Source organism: Protobothrops mucrosquamatus, unplaced genomic scaffold, assembly GCF_001527695.2.
Source record: "Protobothrops mucrosquamatus isolate PMUCROS unplaced genomic scaffold, P.Mucros_1.0 scaffold1225, whole genome shotgun sequence".
NCBI lineage: Eukaryota > Metazoa > Chordata > Lepidosauria > Squamata > Viperidae > Protobothrops > Protobothrops mucrosquamatus.
In genome coordinates, this window is record NW_015387433.1 from 158,058 (window position 1) to 168,087 (window position 10,030).

The 10,030-nt window shown below is 50.1% G+C and overlaps 1 protein-coding gene across 2 annotated transcripts in view; it reads left to right on the forward strand.

Moving 5' to 3' along the window:
* ARID3B (AT-rich interaction domain 3B) overlaps positions 1-8,183 on the forward strand; it is a 36,471-nt gene extending 28,288 nt beyond the window's left edge. The window contains exons 4-8 of one of the 2 annotated variants that reach the window (XM_015820973.1): positions 1,134-1,317; positions 2,717-2,976; positions 3,973-4,227; positions 6,140-6,244; positions 8,038-8,183. In XM_015820973.1, coding sequence (XP_015676459.1) covers positions 1,134-1,317; positions 2,717-2,976; positions 3,973-4,227; positions 6,140-6,244; positions 8,038-8,183 — 950 coding nt within the window. The remainder of the gene's footprint in view (positions 1-1,133; positions 1,318-2,716; positions 2,977-3,972; positions 4,228-6,139; positions 6,245-8,037) is intronic. The other variant, XM_015820974.1, reaches the window with a different exon arrangement.
* The last annotated feature ends 1,847 nt before the right edge of the window (positions 8,184-10,030 follow it).

A 10,030-nucleotide genomic window follows, 5' to 3' on the forward strand; every position in this document is an offset into this window, starting at 1 on the left:
GATTGGTTTATAAAATGCTAAAGCAAGGCCAAAACCTTAACCCGATAATCTACTTTACTGCTCGAAAAATGGCTTCCAGAGAGAAGCACGTCTTAAGGGAAATGATCTGTGTTTCTCCGTCTTAAGAGCAAATCTACTCGTTTATTTTGTGTAAACGAGATGAAACGTTTGAGTGGTGTGCCCTAAGAGTTTGATTGATGGGAGGGGAGTTGTGTGCAGTAGAGCCTAGAAAAAGAGGAATGGACAATCTTTGGGGGTGTCAAAGGATCTCAGACCAAAGTGAGGGGCAGGTCAGAGGTTAGTTGTTACTGGTCTGTCATGTCATGCTGGCTAGGGAATCCTGGGAATGGCAGTCCACCCATCTTAACGTTCCCAAGATTGAGAAGCAATGTGTCAACGCTGCAAATACTGTATATTCTTGCTTTGACAATATGCAGAACTGTCTGGTATTTTTATAGTTAAATCAGGCAACAGGGAAAAAGGGAGGAGAATAAGGATAGCCCGGAAAAAGAAACCAGAAGTAAATCACATCTTCCAAGTTGATTGGAAGATGTGAACCATGACCCCAAAATAAGGGGGGGGAAATGCTTAGAATGTATATGCGTAAGGGAAGAGAAGCCAGACCTAAGCATTTTCCACCATGCTGTACTGACGTCTCTGTAACCTTAATAAATGCTTTTAGGAAAAAATATGCCTGAAAGTCCTTTTAAGTGTTTCGTTAATCAGACACATGACACAATGGTCTAGAACAGGGGTCTCCAACCTTGGCAACTTTAAGGCTTGTGGACTTCAATTCCCAGAATTCCCCAGCCTTTCTGGGAGTTGAAGTCCACAAGCCTTAAAGTTGCCAGGTTTGGAGTCGCCCTCATCTGGAATGTACCATTTGAGACTGGGACGAAAGACAAAAAAAAAGACAGGGAATACAGTTAGATGATGCTTCCTTAGATTTGCCTTTAATAAAAGTCCTGAAGATTAAAAGGATCAAGTCTCAAGTCCTGGTGGAAAATACCTTCATTGGTGGAAGGAAATGAGGAGCTCTCGGTGGTTTGTAGAAGTGGTTCAAGGTAGAAGGTCTCCTGGTAACCTGTTGTCTTTTTTTTTATTCTTTCTCTTTCCTCCCTGCTGTCGTTCAGGGACACCCATCAACCGCATCCCGATCATGGCCAAGCAGATCCTTGACCTCTATATGCTGTACAAGCTGGTGACCGAAAAAGGAGGCTTGGTGGAGATCATCAACAAGAAGATCTGGAGGGAGATCACCAAAGGCCTTAACCTCCCCACCTCCATCACCAGTGCAGCATTTACACTTCGCACCCAGTAAGTCCTGGCAGGGCTGGGGATGAGCATTACAGGAAGAAGAGTCAAAGGCCTTTGGTCCCTTGGTGTCTGGGAGTTGAAGTCCACAGGTCTTGAAGTTGCCAAGCTTGGACACCCCTGCCCTGTATACCTCTTGCTTCAGTGTAGTGTCTGACCTGCTTACCGTCAACCCAGGATATTAAACCACCGGCTCGAGAGAATATGTGGATTCATCCATCTTAGCAGGGTCTCTCAAACTGGGCAACTTTAAGATGGGTGGACTTCAACTCCCAGAATTCCCCAGGCAGCATGGGGAGAAACACTGCATCTTGGTAAGCCTGAGGTGTAATAAGGGTGCCATGTGGGACCAGAAGGCCTTCACAGCATTCCTTGGTGACACCAGAATCCCTTCAGAATACAGTAGGTGGGGCTTTCTTGTTGTTGAAGGCCTATATCGGTGGTGGCGAATCTATGGCACGGGTGCCAGAGGCGGCACTCGGAGCCCTCTCTGTGGGCACATGTGCCGTTGCCCCAGCCTTGCCTCCCCCCGCGACCCCCTCCTCTCCAGCAGCCCCCCCTGAAGGAGAGTCGCCCTCGAGTCTGGCCCACACGGAGCAGCACAGCCAAGGACATGGCAGCCAGGCAGAGTAGACAAGACTCTGCCCTCACACCCCATCATGCAGTTGATGCTGCAGGGTGCGGGCAGAGGGTGTGGCCGCCATAGCGCTGCTGGGCTGCCTGGGCGATCTGCGGCGGGCCCTGGAGGCGGTGAGTGAGTCCTGTGGGCAGGTGGGGCGGGGGATGGGGGGCAGAGCAGGGGCGGAGCAGGGAGGTGGAGCGGAGGCGGGGGCAGTTTTGGGGCACTCGGTCTCTAAAAGGTTCGCCATCACTGGCCTATATTTTAGCAACCCCCTCATACAAATTAGGCTTCGGCCCTCAACTTGTCATGCCAAAAGCGACCTACGTCTTTGGCTGAGTGAAGTTGCTCATTTCCATGCTAAGCAATCCTGTTATTTGTCTTTTGCGCATAACGGGAGGGGAGGAAATCCAGCAGTTTGGTTTCTGGATCATGGTTTACCTCTTAGGCCAGAACTCATTCAACAGTGGCTTATTATCAAGTGTGAAGAATTGGGAGCACAAGTTGAGTTTCAGCCAAGCTAATGTATTGCTCAAACCTATACACAAGAGTCTAGTCAGCTATCAGTCTGGACTAAATTGGCATCAGATAAGAAATAACTGAATTCAAGAGGGATTGGACTGAGGCCGTTTGTGACAACCTAACGATTCCAGGCTGATTCCTCTCTTGACTCCGTCCCCAGGCTCTGCCTCTCCTTGTCCTACACTTCGCAAGATGCGTTGCTACTTCATCCCGTTCTCTTGCCTCCTGACCCAGCTGAGCCTCTTCCGTTTTTCCCCCCAGGTATATGAAGTACCTCTATGCCTACGAATGTGAGAAGAAGTCCTTAAGCTCACCTGCTGAGCTGCAGGCCGCCATCGACGGCAACAGGCGGGAAGGCCGGCGGCCCAGTTACAGCTCCCCTTTATTCAGCTTCTCCCCCGCAACCCCGGGACCCCCTTCGCTCCTGTGTCCCCCCAAGATCCGCTTCCCCCTTGTTAGCCTCACCCCCAGCAGCACAACTAGCAACCTACACCTGTCTTCAGCAGGCCCTCTCAGGAAAGGTGAGCCAGCCCTTTTAAACATTATTATGATTATTATTAGCTTTTATTCATTAGACATGAACCTCAGTCAACTGAACATTCAGATTGGCTGGCGCTGATGGTTGACACGGGTTGCTACCAGCATCCTAGGTGTCAACCAGGTACCTCCTTAAAATATAAGATGTTCCAAGTAGCGCAGGTTTTTGTAACATTGCTGGAGTTATTGCAGGAAGCTGCAGTTTCTTGATGTGTTTTGCGAAGTTTTTGGACATAGTTCCCAGTGCCCCAATGACAATGGGTATCACTGTTACACGTTTCATCCATAATTGCGCAGTTTTGATGGCCAGGTTGTTGCTGCTGCTGCTGCTGCTGCTGCTGCTGCTATTATTATTATTATTATTATTATTATTATTATTATTATTATTATTATTATTATTATTATTATTATTATTTTGTTAAGGTCTTGGGTGATTTTTCAAAAAGAATGCCAAGCAGGGCTGCATCGCTGCATCTGATTGGGGATAATCCAGGATTTCAGGGCAGGCAGGAGGATGCTAAACTGGGAAAGTCATAAAGCTTTTAAGAAACAGCCGTGGGAAATGCAGTGGATTTTGGATGCCTGGCAAGAAATCTGTAGTTGTTCTGTGTAGTTATTCAGAGTCTCTCCTTGTTGGGCACCACCTGCATAGAACTCTTTTGGGGTTTACCCTAAAGCAAAGATGTCCAACCGTGGCAACTTTAAAAGACTTGTGGATTTCAACTCCCAGAATTCCATTCTGGCTGGGGAATGATGGAAGTTGAAGTCCACCAATGGGCAGAATGCCACCTTAGAGACTTTGTGTTGGACATCCCCGTCCCAAATCTTCTGCTGGCTCCATGGCTGATTTTGCTGTCCATGTCAGGCCCATCTTTATAATCTAGGATAAAGCTTGGTTTCACAGTTGCCTGTTTCTTGAGTGAACCAAGGTGCTTCTCCCGCCTTATGGAAGGTCCTGAGAACTGCTCTCCCCGCTGCAGGTGATGGCCTGCCTTTGACCACCTCCGCGCCAAATCGCCTCGCCATGCCCGTGAGCTTGGCCAACCAGCAGGCCACGGCAGCCACCAGAACGGCCACCTTGGAACAGTTGAAGGAACGGCTGGAGTCCGGGGAACCGGCGGAGAAGATGGCGCGGATGACGGAGGAAGAACAGCGCTTTGTCCAGCAGGCCTTCCAGAGGAACCTCTTCAGCATGGCCCGGCAGCTGCCCATGAAGATTAAGATCAACGGCCGAGGTGAGCCCACGCTGGCCGGGCTGCGGTCTCTGTCCCCTCGCTTGCTCCAACCCAGTGTCAGCCCCAAGGGAGTCTCTGCTCCATTTTATCATGATTTCCCCCCCGCAAAAAAATCCCAAACAACCTTGTTCCTCGGGATTTTTTTTTCCTTCAGGAAAGTTGATAAGTAGAATAGAGAAAATTGATGTTCTTACCCAGATTCCAGCGCGCTGTTTACAATCAGTTTAAAATAGTGCTTTTGACATCGGTTGCTTGCAGCTTGGGCTAGACCCGTGGTGGCGAACCTATGGCACGCGTGCCACAGGCGGCACACGGAGCCGTCTCTGGTGGCATGCGAGCCATTGCTGGGCTGAGCTGCTCCCTCCTCCTCTCCGTGCATGCGCAGCTTTCCACAGAGCTGCATATGCGCAGCTCTCTGCACATGTGCAGTCTGGGAATAGGCACGAGGCTATAAAGGGAGCAACTTTCGGCGGAAGCAGGCACGGAAAGGGAGGCAGCAGCCCTATGTGCGTCCCCATGCGCGAGCGTGCCTCTGCCCTGCCAGTCAAGCGGAGCTGCAGCTTCTTCGGCAGAAGAGCGCATGAGGGCAGCAGAAGGCACGAGGAGCCCCAATCCCAGCACAGCCCCTCCTCCCCCCCTCGGAAGAGCTGCGGGGCTCAGGAGCCTCCCCCCATGCCCCCCCACCCGCTGAGCAAGATGCCCTCCTGCCCACTGCCCCACCTACCAGAGCAACATCGAGTTGGCCACGCCTACCATGTCCATGCCCACCCAGTCTACCATTTCTACCATAGCCACGCCCACCCGGCACCCGGCGATACATAAGTGGGATTTTGGTTGCAGTTTGGGCACTCGGTCTCTAAAAGGTTCGCCATCACTGGGCTAGACTCTGAAGTTAGGCTAGCCTTTCTCCTGTTGGTTTCTGGAAGGCTTCTCCTGGACCGATCGGGTCGACCGCCATCTCTCCGAAGTCCCCGGGACTTCCTTCCTTCCTTTGCCACCTCTTCGGGGCGGCTTCTGGCCCTTTTAGGGTCCCCTAACAGGAAGAAACTCAGCCGAAGGGCACAGAGTCCCAAATCCCTCGACTGCTGTGCAGGACCGGAAGTCCCCAAACAACCATTGTTTTCCACAAGAAGAGGATTCTTATTCATTTCAATGTTTTGTTTTAAATCCATGTGGACCCTTAGGATGGAGGAAGTGGGGAGACCGAAGGATGGAGGAAGGGGAAGACTGAAGGATGGAGGAGGTGGGGAGACTGAAGGATGGAGGAAGTGGGGAGACAGAGTCAATCTCTCTTGGCTTCATCCGAAGAGTTTGAGCCATTCTGATCTTAAGGAACCTCTGATGCCTTCAGATTTTCCCTGCTCTCCCACCTCCCCGATAAGACGTGGGGTACTGACATTTCACTGGGTGGGGAAAGTGAACCTCACTTTAGCCTCTGGTTGAGTTATTGCGTCATCGTGCTGCAACCATCAAATAGTTTGTTTCCTAGCTTAGCAGGTTCTCTCGGTCAATCTGATTCATAGCTTGGTCTGCTTTGCAAGCCAAACAGCGATGGGCCATTCATTCAGCCAAGCGCACTTAGGTGCCCTGTGGCTTAAAGCAACGTGGGAACCAGATTGTGGATTTTGTGGCAAACTTCCCTCCTGGAAGCGGCTCCAGGTAGCAACTTTTGTGGCGTCTGACGGGTGCTGGGATCAGGCTGACCCTCTGCAGAAATCCCATCCCAGACGTTCCTGTCTAATATCTGGTAGTTTTAGTTATTCTTGGAGAAGGCAGGGAAGAGAGCAAGGGTGAACTTTTTAAGAGTAGATAAGCTGTTCTATAGGTTGCAAGCCTCAATCAGCCCTCCTTAGTTTTTCTGCTTTTTTTTTTTTTTGTCTCTCCCATTCTCTCTCTTTCTCTCCCTCTCTAGAAGATAAATCAGATTCAGCAGCAGCAGCAGCAGCTTTAAACTGGACCCCTTCTGGCTTCGGCAGCATCAATATGTCAGTGGAAATCAATGGCACAATCTATGCAGGTGAGGGCATTTGGAAGTAAGACCAGGGGTGGAAATTGGAGGGGTTTATGCAGAGAAGCATCCCCAAACCACTTCTTTGGGGTTGATAGTTGCGATTTCTCTCACACTTATTCGCAGCACATGGGGACCTGCAAAGGGGAGCTTCCAGACCAGGGATCCCTCTGGGCATAGAGGCACAGGGGTTTGCCTCTGGAAGACTCAGATTCTCCTTCCTGCCACTCAGATCTTGTAGGGAGCATTGAAAAAGAGTTTTGATAGTTTATCTATCCCCGTGTTTTTCTCAACCGTGGCAACTTTAAGACGTGTGGACTTCTGACTGGGGAATTCTGGGAGTTGAAGTCCACACGTCTTAAAGATGCCAAGATTGAGAAAATAGCCCTTAGACTTATATCCCGCTTCACAGTGCTTTATGGCCCTCTCTAAGCGGTTTACAGAGTCAGCATATTGCCCCCAACAATCTGGGTCCTCATTGTATCGACTTTGGAAAGCTGAGTCGGTCAGAATCGAACTCCTGGCAGGAAGGAAGGAAGGAAGGAAGGAAGGAAGGAAGGAAGGAAGGGCAATAGCAATAGCACTTAGACTTATATCCCACTTCACAGGGTTTTATGAGGACCTAGATTGTTGGGGGGCGATATGCTGACTATGTAAACCGTTTACAGAGTCAGCATATTGCCCCCAACAATCTGGGTCCTCATTGTATCGACCTTGGAAGGCTGAGTCGGTCAGAATCAAACTCCTGGCAGGAAGGAAGGAAGGAAGGACAATAACAAGAGCACTTAGACTTTTATACTGCTTCACCGGGCTTTACAGTGCCCTCTAAGCGGTTTACAGAGTCAGCCTGTTGCCCCCAACAATCTGGGTCCTCCTTTTACCAACCTCGGAAGGATGGAAGGCTGAGTCAACCTTGAGCCGGTGAGAATTGAACTGTCGAACTGCTGGCACTCAGCAGAAGTAGCCTGCAGTACTGCATTCTAACCACTGCGCCACCACGGCTCATACCATGGCATAAGGTTGTGCACATTTGCCTGGTGTCTGAACTGGCAAAGGATCTTCCCACCAGTCTGATCCTGAATCCTTTTGACCAGGAACTGGGTTGAGGTTTTGTAGAGTCCATAGCACATCCTCTCCCACTGGGTTAACTGATGCCGTCCAAAGTACCTGGATGAGGAACACCTGGACAACAGGCAGGTCCTCTTTCGGTTGGTGGCTGGCCGTTGATGGGATCCAGGAGAACGTTGGACCAAGTGGGAAAGAAGCTGAGATGGAATTTGGTCCAATTTCCCTGGTTTGTGCCTATGGAGATTCTCCATCATCCAGGTCACGGTTGTCCCAAAGTTGCTTTTTGAAAAGGCAACTGGGCTTTTTTTTTTTTCCCCTTGAAAACGTTCCGCTTTTCCTCCAAGAAAAACTTCTTCGGATCTGACTGAATTCTGACCAGTCAGTCAGAACTGAAGAAGCATCTTGGGTAAGAAGCCAAACCTTTTCAAGGAAAAAAAAAAAGCACCAGAAAGTCCACTTGTCTTTTGAAAAAGCACTTTTGGGACTCGTCCTTGGTGATTCTTCCAAGGGAGAGGCTTTAGTCCAGGGGGTCTTCAAACTTGCAACTTTAAGACTTGTGGACCTCAACTCCCAGAATTCCTCAGCCAGCTTTGCTGGCTGAGGAATTCTGGGAGTTGAAGTCCACAAGTCTTAAAGTTGCCAAGTTTGAAGACCCCTGCTTTAGTCACTCGCTGAGCTCTGCTTCAAAGCGGTCAACTAATCCTCCTCTTCCTCTCTTCCCCCCCCCCCAACAGGCGTCCTCTTTGCCCAAAAGCCCGTCGTCCACCTCCTTGCCGGCTCCAACACCCAGAGCACCGGCGGGGCCAACAGCAGCTCTCCCAGCCCCACCTCCTCCAGAGGCACCCCCAGCGCCGAGCCCTCCACCAGCTGGTCTCTCTGAGGGTCCCGGCGGTGGGCTCGCTCTCCAGCCTCGAGCGGCTCCTCTGTCCCCGGGAGAAGTTGCCTCCACCCCCACCCGCCCACCCCGTTGATCTGGCCCCAAGCAGCCCCTCCTGCCCCCCGGGCGGGCCAGCCGCAGGAGAGCCGCCGTGTCTGTGCTGGCGAGTTTCCCATCCGGATGGACCTCGCTGGCTTTTTAGCCTTTTTTTTTCAGGTCTTGCTGTGTCCTCAGTGGGGGGGGGTGAGTGGGGAGGGAGGGGGGGAAGGGGACACGAGGCGTGTTTCAATCAGGGATTCTCTGGACAGGCTAAGCGGTTTTGTGGATGACTGACCATTGCCAGGAGTTAGGATGAAAGACACACACACACACACACACCGAGAAGGAGCCCGTTTTTCCCCTGGGAAGCCTAAAGGAGGCGCTCTCCTGCTCTTTTTTTTTCTCTTCCTTTCTGTCTCTCTCGTTTCTTTCTCCCTTTTCCCCCCTTTCCAAATGCGACTGCCGTTGTGTGTTGACAATCCTCCGCTACCCTCTTATCATCCTTAGCGCCGCCTGGCTCCCCTTTATCCTTCCATCTCTCAGATTCCCTGCCATTCCTCCGGTTTGCCGGAAGAACGATTTCAGCACCCCAAGCTCCTCGCTCCGGGCTTTCATTTGCAGCGATTAAATCATAGCTAGCTTCTTTTTTTTAAAAGAAAAAGAAAAAAACCAAACCAAACCCAGATGTAAATAGCCAAAGGCTGTTTGTGGAACTGCCTCCAGTCCTTATCTGCAGTCGAAGGTCTTCACATCCCTGCCAGAGGCTCTTCCGAAGACCGCTCTGTTTCTTCGCTTAATCCTGACTGTTTTTGGGTGTCGGCCGAGAAATAACGGGAAGTCAATTCCCACCAACCGAAAAATAGCAGCAAAGGCAGAAACAGCCTTTGGGTCAACACTGGGGTTTGCTTTTAGCAAAAGAGGTGGATGTATAGCATCAGTCTTGATGCCATCCCTTGCAGAATCCGGTGTAGGACCGCCTGCGTTTTCTCAAATAAAAAGAGAATGGGGGCTGTTTTCTGAGCCTGCCTGCCGACACATCCCAGTTCTGCAGCCCGTAACGTTCTCCTGAAACCAGAGTGTGCTGAAAACTAGGTTTTGTTTTTGCTTCCCCCCCCCCTCTCCAATTTTCTCATGCCTCCCTCAAATCCAACTAAGGTCGTCTTGGTTTCTTGCTTGCTTGTTTTTCAATAGAGCTGCTGTCCGCTCAGCTCAGCATCATGTCACCTTCCTAAGGGGGAAACGTCCCATCCTGGTCTAGCTCAGTCATCCTACAGAACTGCGACAGCTTCTTCCGAGCAGATGAAATACCTCAAAAACAAAAAAAAAATGTACTTATTGCTGTGTTGTTGGGTTGGGTGGGTTTGGGGTTTTTATTTTTATTTTTATTTTATTTTTTTTCCTGTTTGTTTTGTTTTTCCACCTCTTCTGGAAGGATTTGCGTATGTTAAAAAGCTTCTTTTTTATATGTCTCGTCGACTGCTTTTTAGTTTGAATTTTATATATTGTAGCACCAAAGAGACACCAATCGAGAGAGAGAGAAAGAGAGAAAGAGAGAGAGAGAAAGCAAAAGAGGAACGAAACTTTTCCCTGGCTTGAAGGAATGAAGGTTTGGTATTTTCAATAGGTCAGGGAAGTGCTTGGCACAAACTGCCTCGGGTGTGGATAGAAACCAGCACTGGTGGCAGGTTAATTCTTTTTTTTCTCCTTCTTTAACCCAGAAAAGGGCTTATACCCTTCTACAGCAGTATTTCTTAACCTCGGCAACTTTAAGAGGAGTGGAGTTCAACTCCCAGAATGGGAAGTTCTGGGAG